Raw genomic sequence first — 12,063 nt, 5'->3', positions numbered from 1 at the left:
GTTCTGAGATCTTGGTTTACAGGTTGGCCCAATGAGGTAGACCAAGGACGATAGAAAACTAGAATGATGTGAAAGGGATAACAATGCCCTTCCCAAAGACAAAAGATGATGAGTCACTGTTGAATATCTTTAATATCACATCAACTCTGGTATTATAGACGGAGAGTTTAGGCATCTTCAACCATTTACCAAAAGGAGTACTAATGATATTTGCTCGTTGCCTCTCATTGAGTTTTGGTTCAAGCTTGTTCATTACTTTTCTAAAATAAGTAGAAGAACATCGTGACATTACATCTTTTCCGCTCTGCATATGAGCCTCATTATCATCGACCATTTTTTAACCATTTCTGCACAAAAAAAACAAATTTTAAATATATTAATATAAAAAATTTCAACGTAAACTTCTGAAATTATTCCAAACAACACGTACCATCAAAATTAATAATATAAAAAAATTAAGACAAACAAAAACAATGCAAATCATATTAAAATTGATGACAAACACTTGCTTGATATCACAAAGAAGAAAAAACATGCAAATTCTCGTACATAACTAACCGAATGGATGAGTGTGCGACCTACCATTTCATCATAAACAATAAGTTCATAAAACAACTACAATTAATTTCAAACTTTAAAAAGAAATTGAACTTTAAAAATTCATAAACTCCAATGACTTTAACAATTTCTCGTACAACAATACTACAAAATATCAGCAAATGTTACCTCCACACAAATCATAATTTATTTAACAATTGCGGTCAATCTCAAGCATTTTCANATAAGCAGAAAAAATAAATTATAATCAAATAGAAACATTATACAAATTTAACATGCAACTTGCAAATAAGTCCATCCTGCTAACCCTTCTATCATTATGTCACAACCGACCTCAGCAGAAACAACAAAATTAATTACTTTTCCCACTCATGCTTCTCTCCAATTAGCTAATACATTCTAAAAAAAATTGACAATATCAACATTTACATATTATTAATTAATGAAACAAAAATGTATGATAGTTTGAATCTCCTTCAACAAGGATACTCACCTTTAAACTTATTCATCATAATAGTCCAAATAAATAAATAAAACGCCTACGCATATGCTAAATCTCGCTCCAATCCATTTCACACAACAACACTGTCGTAAAATTACAGAAAAAATGGGAAACACATCAAAATACACAAATTTCTTAAAATTTCAACTTTACAGAGCATAGCAACATGCGCACTTATCAATTCATGATTATATCTTGACTAAAAATGACAAGTACTAGCAAAGTTATGAAAGCTAAAAAATGCACAACCAAAATTAGTACATAAACATCTATCGAAGAAATCATAAAACTAATGTATTTTTACAAATAAGGTATTTCTTCAAACAAAAATGGACAATTTTTTTTGTCAAAATTACTATGAAAATTTCGAAAAACGAATTCCTACAGTTCCGACCCTTTTCTTTTAGTCACATGCGTACAGAGAAGATTTGTGTATTTTTTAGCAAAAAAAAAAATTTTGACTTCCAGTTACCTTCACCATCTGTGGGTGTCGAAGCAGTGGGTTTTGGTGGCTATGGATTTACTCTCGGAATCGTCACATTAACATAAATCAATAACAAATGTGGTAACAAATATCAAATTAATGGAAAAATCGAGCGAAGAAAAATGAAGAAGAAACTCACTTGTTTTGCTTTCGTGATTCTCCAAAAAATCGGCTGCCGATGTCACTTGTTTTTCTTCTTTCTTTATACTTTATGTAACCCATTTGAAATCTTCTTCGTTTAAACCATGGGTTTTGCGTGGCATGTAGTTTTTAAGGAGGTGGTGGAAGGCTAAGGATTCTTTGGGCCGACGGGAAAGGAAATAGAGAAGTGAGAATGAGTTGTATGAGAGAGAATGAGATTTGAGATAAAAAAAATATAATATAATAGGAGAAAATGAATAAAAAATTGGATAGGGAGTTTAAAAAATATTTACCCTTCTCTCAGTTTTGCAGACAAATTTTTACTGAATTGAGAACTGAGCTCCAAAATGGTTTTTTTTCCCAAATTTCTCATTATATAAAGATTCTCAATTATTGAAATTGTGGACGGAATACATTTTATTTTATATTTTAAAACTCTGACTCAAATCTGACAAGAAAGTTCGTTTGAGGACATTTGAAAAATCGCGTTACGCTTTCTAATTATTTTGGTTTTGATTCTCTTTTTGTTTTCTTTCTGTTTCTAATTAATTACCGCGAAAGCGCTGACATTTTGTTCCATTCAGACTTATCCGAATTCGAGGGTTCCGCTGTCGATCATAAATCGAACCCTAGTTCTCGGATCGGGTACGCTTCTTCGTTTCAATTTTTTTTCCAATCCAAGCTATCGCATCAGATCTCTTCAATTCATCTTAGTTCTTCGGTGATCCGTTTGATTTTTTATTTTTTTTTCTCCACGTTTGTTTTTGTCGAATTGATCAAGCTGTTTGGCTTGTTAGAGCTGTTGCTTTGTTTAATACTCGTTCATACGGATTTGAATTTCGTTGTCTGTGAGTCCTGTTGACATCCGTTGGCTCTGGAATTTTTTTCCCTTCTGCGGTTGTTACTTTCTTTTGTTTCTATGCAATTTTCTTTCATTGTATTGTAATTTATGACCCTTTTGCTTGTTTTCCTGTGGATTTCCTGCTATTGAAATGTAGGATTTCTGATTCTTGATCATTGTTGTTGGCTTGTGAGGACCTGGGATCGCTCTGTCTCTCTATTAATCTCCCGGGCCTCGTCTATTTCTCCTTTTCGCTTTGTTCTTTTTTTATGAATTTCATGATATTGCCTGCTTTTGGTTTTTACCTTTATAATTTAGTTCATGCACTAATTATATGCTGAAAGGGAACCCCTGATTGTTATCTTTTACTCTACATTTCTATGTTTTTCACTCTACCAAGATTGTTCGAATGAACAAAGTTGTGCACCATCATACTTTCTAACCCCATATAAATTGGACATGTTCTCATGGATACCAACTTTTTTTGTTGTTTACGAGAAACTAATTATTTGCTCAAAAGTTTGATTTTTTCCACTTTCATTCCTAGTCCTAGACATGATAAATTCTTTTTGTATCGTAACTTGGTTATATCTTCACGTGGCTCATTTTATATTTGCTATGCTATTTAATCAGGTCTGATTGTCTGAACACATAATTTTATTCCAGGATTGTTGCCTTCATCGCATCAACCAAGTTTCATGTCTGATCTTGACATCCAGATACCAACAACCTTCGGTATGTTTTATGGTGCACGTGTTTTGTGAAAACTATTATCTGTATTTTGTTACTTAATCTTGCTTTGAACATGGAGATCTAAATAAGAAGTTTGAATGTTGGGAATTGACTAAGGTGGCCGCTTTACTTGAATTCATCGACCTTATTTTGTAGATGCTTTTGCCGATGCAAATGCGGAGAATTCCGGTGCTGGATCAAAGGACTACGTTCATATTCGTATACAACAACGTAATGGTCGTAAAAGCCTGACAACTGTTCAAGGATTGAAGAAAGAGTTCAGCTATAACAAAATCCTCAAGGATCTTAAGAAGGAGTTTTGCTGCAATGGAACTGTTGTTCAGGACCCTGAGCTAGGCCAGGTATACATTTTGACAAAGTTGGATGAAATCTACAAATTTTCCCTTCCTTCGATTCTGAATTATGATCGTGACTTTTTTTGTGAAGGTTATTCAGCTTCAAGGTGATCAACGGAAAAACGTTTCTTCCTTTCTTGTTCAGGTGATTGATGGTTCACCTCTTTCCCCACCCTCGTTACATCTCATGGATGGAACCAAAATAACTTAACATAAACAAAGCTTAATTTAAAGGATGTCTATGAATATCTGCCTCATTTTAGTCCATTTATGGTAAACAGGCTGGAATTGTGAAGAAGGAGCACATCAAGATTCATGGTTTCTGAGCTGCTTTATCCATCTTTATATCTTGCTGTTTGCTATCGTGTGTCCGTGCTGTAATACTATTGTCAGTCGCATATATTTCTCTTATACGTGTTGTGTCATGTTAGCAAGATGCTTTTGGTTGCAGTGTATGTGAAAAATAGTGATGCTTGTTATTCAAAGGTCTTTCTGCATTATGTTTTACTACCTTTTTTCCCATGTCTTATTGTGTTCTTCGAACTTAATTTGATGAAAACGGGTGGTGCGAGGTTCTTTATTTTCATGCTTATTTAATGCCCTTCGCTTGGAATTGTCTTAAATGATTAATGTCCATAGCAACTTGATCTGGTGCTGAGGTCAATGGCTGTTATTGATATTTGTGTTGTGAGATTAATAGTTCTTGTCACAACTTATTTTACGTACATGCACATCATGTGACTCGAGTCTGTGATCTAAGATGTAAAAATCCTGCTACTTCTACTAGAGAAGTGGTTAGGCGCAGGCTTGATTCTGTGATCTAAGATGTATATAATTTGAAGAACCAAGTTTATTTAAATATAAATTGATTTAATTCTAAAAAAAATGAAAGGAGATGTGTATGTATGTCGATTTAATTACTTTTTATTTTTTAAAATTAATGAATTTGATCTCCAAATTTCATTTTCGTAAATGGACTAATTTGAAAGATGGTTACTATTAGATATTTGTACAACAAAGAAACTTTACCCTATCACAAATTACCTTGGATTTTGTGAAAACCACTTGAACTAATTTTGAATTATCTAAAGCAATTGATACCTTACAATATGTGAGACAATAATGGTCCAATTTTAAGAGAGTTTGATGAAAATAAGTTTGCACGAGATAACATGGAAGAAGAGTTTGATAAAGAAGATGTGATTGACTTTGTCACTCGATCCATAGATGGATAATGAACGTGATAATTTAGACATTTCTCGATTTTTATTACTTAAAAATTTAACTTTAAATTTTATTACATTTTTTGTATTTTTGAAAGAGTGTGTCTCATATGCAACGTTTAAAAAACAAAATTTGTATGTGTTTGGATGAGCTTTGTAGTCCTTGGGGATGTAAACGAGCACAACCAAACACTATCAGTTTCGATCTCGACGCGATAAGCTTAACAAACGATCTCGAACGAGTTTTTTTTATCGAACCATACTCCACTCTGAACAGCTTTGTTCGTTCACACATCTAGTACTGCATTAAAAAATAATTACTTAAGCTGAAATTATTGTTTTTTCAAAAGTCCAAATCGTAAGCTTTTAAAGAGCTTTAATGAATTTAAAAAATGTTTCTTATCTATTTATCAAAAAAAAAAAACAAATTAACACAATTTTTACTTTAAAATAATTTTTAAAAGCCGAATTTAAAAATCAATTTTTTTTTTCAAATATTTTTTGAAAACCAAATGCACTCAAAACCTCGAATTTTTTTTTATCCAATTATAACAAACTAATGCACCAACTTAAAAAAAAAAAAAAAAAAAAAAAAAAAAAAAAAAAAAAAAAAAAAAAAAACCAAAACTTTTTTCCCACGGCAATTCAGTTTGCGCGCATTCGTTCCCTCCATCTCCATGTAAAGCCCTGCTCTTCTGATTTCTGGGTACTCACAAAGTCCTATATTATTGCGTTGTTGTAAAATTTTGTCCTATTCCATAACTAAATTGCTGACATACATTTTTGTTAAGGTTCTTTTCCAAGGCAGAAACAAGTAGCTTGTTGCATGTTTTCTGGGCTTTTAGCGCTTTTCAAGAAATCTTCAAGTTTTCGCCTAAATATTAACGAATTTAGTTTCTTTGAAATCAACGAGTTTTTCCCGGGTCAAACTCCCACCGTGATTTTCGCCGGGAAGTTTTTTTGATATTCTTCTGCATATATCACTATGATCTCTTCTTTCAAGCAGCCAACTTTATCGATTCATGGGTTAAATTTAGTCCAACATAGGACAAAAATTCTCTCCAGCAGGTCGCCGGCTTTTGCTTCTCCGCTGGCGGAAACTACTCGCCGGAGCTTAAATGTTTCTCTTTCTAAACCTCTCTACGCTGATCCCTTTTCTGTTCGTGACGAGAAGGAGCGATCTCTCATCAGGTGTGAGGCATATGAAGCCGATCGGTCGGAGTCCATAGGCAAATCTCCGGAGCAGGCGGCTAAGAAAGTGAAGATCGGAGTGTACTTCGCGACATGGTGGAGTTTGAATGTGATCTTCAATATATATATAACAAGAAAGTGTTGAATGCGTATCCATTTCCATGGTTAACTTCGACGCTGTCCTTGGCAGTTGGTTCACTCATCATGCTCATCACTTGGGCTCTGAGGATTGCTGAAGCCCCAAAGACAGATCTTGAATTTTGGAAGACCCTTTTCCCCGTGAGAATTTTGACAACTTTTGCTTCATCTTTTGGTTCGGGTTTACTTCGTTTCTTGGATTTTTGTCAAATTTTCTGATTTGTGTTTGATATTATGTGTGCTTTGGTTTCTGGGGTTGTTCTTGTTTTCTAGTATTGTTTTCATATTGGATTTTTGTGCTTAGGTTGCTCTTGCACATACAATTGGACATGTGGCTGCGACTGTAAGTATGTCAAAGGTTGCAGTTTCATTCACTCACATAATAAAAAGTGGTGAGCCTGCTTTCAGCGTTTTGATCTCAAGGTTCCTCTTGGGAGAAACATTCCCACCAACCGTCTACTTCTCCCTTCTTCCCATCATCGGTGGTTGCGGCCTCTCCGCCCTCACCGAGCTCAACTTCAACATGACTGGTAATTCCTACAACATGAGCGAGCCTAACAGATCGAACTTTTTTGCCCAAGTCTTCTAAAAATGTTAAAGGTGAAGGTAGAAGTGTGTCACTGTCATTTTAATAAATATAATCTAACTTTGAACGGTTAATGAGTATTTCTTTACACCAATACTTGCCAAGTCACGTGCTTGATGCTTCTATAACCTCTGTATCAAAAGGTCCTTATATTTCTGAAATTTACACTGAATCACGAGTTTCTTGGATGTGGGTTGACAGAATTTGCTTGTTTGCTTTCGAAATCAGGTTTTATGGGCGCGATGATATCGAATTTGGCGTTTGTCTTCCGAAATATATTTTCCAAAAGAGGAATGAAAGGCAAGTCCGTAAACGGGATGAACTATTACGCATGCTTATCGATGCTGTCGCTCTTGATACTTACCCCATTCGCAATTGCTGTGGAGGGACCACAGTTGTGGGCTGCTGGATTTAAAGAATCCATGTCTCAAATCGGACCTCAGATCATATGGTAATCACTTGACCCTCTGCCTAAGCTCTTCTCATTTGTTTTCTTGGATAATAGAGACCGGATGCATGTGCAAGTACTTATGAATGACAACATATATTATATATACAGATCATTAATGTAATTACTCTCGTGCATCAAACACAAGTGACCTGGATTGAGTGACACCTTTTCCTTTAAATAATTCTCAAGTCGTCGTTGTTGTCGTAAACAGAGAATTATTCATTATGTATTTATTGATGATATATCTCTTGTGATGTAATCTCAAACATAGATTATAGCATCAATGCAAAAGCAATATTAATATCTAACTAACAACAAGAGGGGAGCATTTCTAAGTCCTAATCAAGAGCAAAGTTATGCAAAACGTTTTAATCGTGCGGGGTGATCATCAGTTTCTCCTATCATTGTGTTTTGTTTTCGTATTCGGGCTGATCACCAATAAGAACTAGATTATCTATGGATTGATTGTGGCTCTGATCCAGCCTTGTGGCTTCCTATCTTGTTAAGGGAGGCGATCGAGTAGGTTCCTAAGCTTAGTCTTTACTACAAGTACTACTTGATTGATCATTTCTTGGTTGTATATATGTAGGTGGATGGTGGCTCAGAGCGTATTCTACCACCTCTACAATCAAGTATCGTACATGTCACTGGATGAGATATCTCCGTTGACGTTTAGCGTCGGAAACACAATGACACGTATTTCAGTGATCGTTTCCTCTATCATCATCTTCCAGACGCCCATACGACCTGTCAATGCTCTCGGAGCTGCAATAGCCACTCTTGGAACCTTTATATATTCACAGGTACTTAATTTTCCTCATATTACAGATTCTTGTGTTGTATGCTGTTCCTTTGCGCCTTTTTTCTTTCTTCCTTTTCAGTTCCTTTGTAATCGTACAGCCACATTCATTGGCATTTTGTATAATTTTGAATTAATTTGATATCAGTAAAGGTAGATCAATTTAAAATATTAAAAGATTTTATAAGGTAAAGTTATATATATGGCTCCATTATAAATCGCACAGACAAATGGTTGTGATTATAATGAAAAATATGATACAAATTACTGATTAAGAATCAAGCAAACTGTGTTAGAAAAGATTATTTATGTTTATTGTCTGTATGAAATATTGAATTCCACTCACATAGTTAATTTTCTTGGCTTTTGTTTTTTTCTACAGGCGAAGAAATGAAGGCATTCAAATTGGGAATTCAGTATTATTAACCAAAAACAGAGAAGAGGAAAGGTGGTACAATAACGAAGGACGACTGGCTTCACTTTTTACATGGAAATAAAGATTTAATTAATTTTTTTTTTCAAAATATAACCTCCAACTTGCGAATGTATATTTTTCTTGAGGTTTACAGACCAATTTTCTCTCATAAACCTATATTCTATTTACAAAAAAATCAAAGCTAATCGAACTTATATTTTCTAGGTGCGAGAAAAAATCGACGTTCAATAGTCGATAATGGGTTCGCCGATCGTCAAATTTCTCTCAAGGGTCCAGGGCAAGTTAAAGAGCTTGGCCATGATGAACTTGAAAATCTTGTTTACGTTGATGTTATGCGTTGAGCTTGAAAAGAAAAGGGTCGCTTTTGTAGCTTTTGCATATGCTCTTGCCTGCATTTTTTTTTTTACAAATAATTCAAGTGACGTCTATTGATTTTACAGTGGATTTCACATATATTATTAAATATTCGTCGATATTTTAAAAATAATAATAATATAAAAATACTACAAATAATCTCGTTAATATTACCTGAGTAATAACGGTCCATTGAATATCGGGTGGCATTTGGACAAAATCATCAAATTTCGTTCCTACTAATATAGGAATTGCAGTCTGCATGTGCAAAAAGAAAAATATTAAATTAATTCTTTCTCAATTTCAAAAAAAAAAAAAATTTTATTACAATAATATGTAAAAAAGCGATAAAATGTCTTCGAAGCTTAAACTTTATGGAAAGTAAATATTAAAAGTTAAAGTAATTTAATTTGGTACCTTATTCCATCTTCTTGCCTCACTGTACCATCCAATAATACTGCATTCAACAGCAAATTAATACTATAAATTAATAATAAAAAATGAATAATTTATCATTTAGAATACAATGTTGTTGTTTACACTAAGTGGCGGTCTGGCGGAGTCAGGAATATAGTTCTACTCAAATTAAAATTTTAAATTCTAGAGTCTTTTAATATTTTAAATTGATCTATCCGAACTAATACCATATTAATCCAAAATTATATAGAATTTACGTATAAATGTTTTTTTAAAAAAAATTGGGCCTATTTATTCATGCGGCTCCGCCACTGTATACGCTCCATTTTTTGAACTATGGTGATCCTTTCTTAATATTAGCTAGTGATCATCCGAGAACAAGTCTTTTAGAATAAAGTATCGTTTTTGGTTCGTAGTGTGAGATAAATATTATGGAGATATGTAATATTTTTTAATAATAAAATATATATAAAAATGATAGTTAATATAATAATGTTTAATTTGATTGATTAATTTGATTAAATTTGAGATAATGTGATATTACTATTTTGTTTTTTTGAAAATATTAATAAAATATTTATAATATTATTTATTAATGGTAATATTGTGATTTCAATTCAATGATTTGATTGATGTGAGATAAATGATTGGTAAATAGATAAATAATATGGTACATCAAACATGAGATTAAATTGGATTAAAATATGGATAAAAATATAAATAAATAATATAGCGAATCAAATGGTACCTTAAGGTACCGTTTGGTTCATGGTATGAGATATATAGTATGAGGATAAGTAATATTTTGTAATAATAAAATAAATAGAAAATGATAGTTAACATAGTGTTTGATTTAATTGATTTGATTGATGTGAAATAAATAATTAATAATTTGATTGATCGAGATAAATAATACTTATACAAAACAAGTGATATGATAGGACTATTTATATTAGTACTTAGAAGTACTTGAACCAAAATAAGATAAGATTTACCTGTTCAGTGTACATCGACTAGTAAGATCAAACATAAACAAAATGGCCACAGCATCTTTACAGGCAATTGGGACTTGATCCAACGATTTCTTATCACCTGGGCAAATATATTTTCAACAATTTTAACTTAAATTTACTAAAATTAATATATTAGGACAAGATATATATATATATATATATACATACCTCCGACATCCCATAGTTTGCAGGCGATCCTGGCTCCTCCTCCGATGTCGAATGTCTTGTCCATCAAATTTAAACCTTTCATTTGCAGACTTCTCTGTTCTTGTAAATCTCCTACATACCTTATCTAACAAAATCAAAATAAAAAAATTTAATATTAATCATTAAATAACACATGCAAATCAAGAAATTTATTAATTACGGTTAAGAATAATACTTTTATTAAAATTATTATATTTGAACTGATAAAAAAAGAAGGAATAAATAATAATTACATTTAAATTAAGAATCTTTACCGCAAAGCTTGTTTTTCCAATCTGACAATCACCCAGCAGACTAATCTTCAAGCAGACTAAATCAGAATCACCGCCGCTACACGACGTTGTGCCGGGAAACTCCAACGCCGCCGCCATTGTTGACGGGGAGGAGTTTCTTCTGGAAGAAAACCTCTTGTAACGAGGAGAAGCAGGTGGCCATGCTGAGCAGGCGAGGATTCTGTGCCATAATAACTTGAAGAAACGCCGGACAACCTTGACCTTATCCGATAGTCTCCACCGGAAGTTGACCTTCACTATTTTCCGGCAGAGCTGCGTCATCTTCCCGGTGTCCAGTTCTGATTTAAGGGGTTTCTAGCCTGTGGGTTGGGTGGATCGATGACTGAAAGTTGCCGGCTTCTTGAAATTTACCAAACTGGCTGGGAAGCTGTGAAGGCAGAGCTGAGCCTGGATGAAAAGCAGAGAATAAAATCATACATTTTGGATACATACAAATATATAAAATAATAATAAAGTATGGACACTCATCTATCATCGTATGCTCAATTTGCCGGCTCCATTCACTCGTCTTCTAATGGTTACAAGTTGGAAATGTTTTTGTTGGTATCTCATGTCTATATGATAGTAAATAACGACCTCACGTATCTGTATTCATAAAACGATTTGATCAGATTTATTATTATAAATAATAGTGATATTTTGGACATAAAAATTAGTATTTTTTCACGAATCGTGTCGAATTGAAGATTCGTCTCTCAAAATTAGTATATAAAACAGTCTCATATGAGTTTTTGTGTGTATATATAACAAGACTTAGATATGGTTTTTCACACAATTTTTTTTTTTCACTCTATGTCATATATCATTCATAGATTGTTCTATGCCGACTTGTTAATAAATCTTATGTAGACTTTTAATCATATATCATACATTTTAGATTTTAAAAATCATAATTAATTAGTTATTTTAAATTCTTTATATTGTATAACATAATAATTAAATTAATTATTTGGAAAATAAAAATATTATATATATGCAACATATAATAATCATATGATGTTTTTAGGACTATAAGATTTGAATCAAGTAAGCGATGTTTTTATAATCGGATCAGCGATCGAGTCATTTCACTTTAAAATAGCGATTCAATCGGTCAAATTTTTTCAACATTATGGTCGGACCATAACACTACTATATCATATAAAATAATAATATAATATAAAAAATACTATATTTAAATTCTAAATATCTTAATTGTGGATATAAATAAAAAAATAATAATTTTCAATGTTTAAAAAATCAGATAAGCTATAATAGTTCTACAATAATATTTTAATAAAATTTAAAATTCAAATAATCATATATTTACAGAAATTAAATCAAAAGCAATTTTAAAAAAAT

At 32.6% G+C, this 12,063-nt stretch overlaps 2 protein-coding genes and 1 pseudogene across 2 annotated transcripts; 2 read left to right on the top strand and 1 right to left on the bottom strand.

The window, feature by feature from the left end:
* Nucleotides 1-2,225: 2,225 nt before the first annotated feature.
* On the top strand, nt 2,226-4,121 carry LOC140976796 (protein translation factor SUI1 homolog). Its single transcript, XM_073441109.1, has 5 exons — nt 2,226-2,330; nt 3,193-3,261; nt 3,415-3,620; nt 3,706-3,759; nt 3,896-4,121. The coding sequence occupies exons 2-5, from the start codon at nt 3,225-3,227 to the stop codon at nt 3,938-3,940; spliced, it is 342 nt and encodes a 113-aa protein (XP_073297210.1). The 5' UTR covers nt 2,226-2,330; nt 3,193-3,224; the 3' UTR covers nt 3,941-4,121.
* A 1,349-nt stretch (nt 4,122-5,470) lies between these two features.
* Nucleotides 5,471-8,520, top strand: LOC140976794 (glucose-6-phosphate/phosphate translocator 1, chloroplastic-like; annotated as a pseudogene).
* A 126-nt stretch (nt 8,521-8,646) lies between these two features.
* On the bottom strand, nt 8,647-11,149 carry LOC140976795 (septum-promoting GTP-binding protein 1-like). The gene is made up of 6 exons (XM_073441108.1): nt 10,684-11,149; nt 10,391-10,514; nt 10,205-10,301; nt 9,210-9,249; nt 8,967-9,050; nt 8,647-8,827 (listed from the first exon to the last, which is right to left on the bottom strand). Exons 1-6 carry the CDS (start codon nt 10,981-10,983, stop codon nt 8,663-8,665), a joined length of 810 nt encoding a protein of 269 aa, XP_073297209.1. The 5' UTR covers nt 10,984-11,149; the 3' UTR covers nt 8,647-8,662.
* Nucleotides 11,150-12,063: the final 914 nt, after the last annotated feature.

This window comes from Primulina huaijiensis, chromosome 5 (assembly GCF_012295235.1).
Source record: "Primulina huaijiensis isolate GDHJ02 chromosome 5, ASM1229523v2, whole genome shotgun sequence".
NCBI classification, from domain to species: domain Eukaryota; kingdom Viridiplantae; phylum Streptophyta; class Magnoliopsida; order Lamiales; family Gesneriaceae; genus Primulina; species Primulina huaijiensis.
The sequence above is the reverse complement of the archived record's forward strand: the minus strand, read 5'-3'. Positions and strand labels throughout refer to the sequence as shown.

What these genes read in the sequence shown, in the direction of transcription:
- LOC140976796 (XM_073441109.1), top strand. Translation starts at nt 3,225, where the DNA reads ATGTCTGATCTTGACATCCAGATACCAACAACCTTCG. An exon ending in AGGACCCTGAGCTAGGCCAG is followed by an intron (nt 3,621 to 3,705) that starts GTATACATTTTG and finishes TTTTTTGTGAAG; the next exon opens with GTTATTCAGCTTCAAGGTGA. An exon ending in TTTCTTCCTTTCTTGTTCAG is followed by an intron (nt 3,760 to 3,895) that starts GTGATTGATGGT and finishes TATGGTAAACAG; the next exon opens with GCTGGAATTGTGAAGAAGGA.
- LOC140976795 (XM_073441108.1), bottom strand. Translation starts at nt 10,983, where the DNA reads ATGACGCAGCTCTGCCGGAAAATAGTGAAGGTCAACTTCCGGTGGAGA. An exon ending in AGGCAAGAAGATGGAATAAG is followed by an intron (nt 9,051 to 9,209) that starts GTACCAAATTAA and finishes TTGCACATGCAG; the next exon opens with ACTGCAATTCCTATATTAGT. An exon ending in AATGGACCGTTATTACTCAG is followed by an intron (nt 8,828 to 8,966) that starts GTAATATTAACG and finishes AAAAAAATGCAG; the next exon opens with GCAAGAGCATATGCAAAAGC.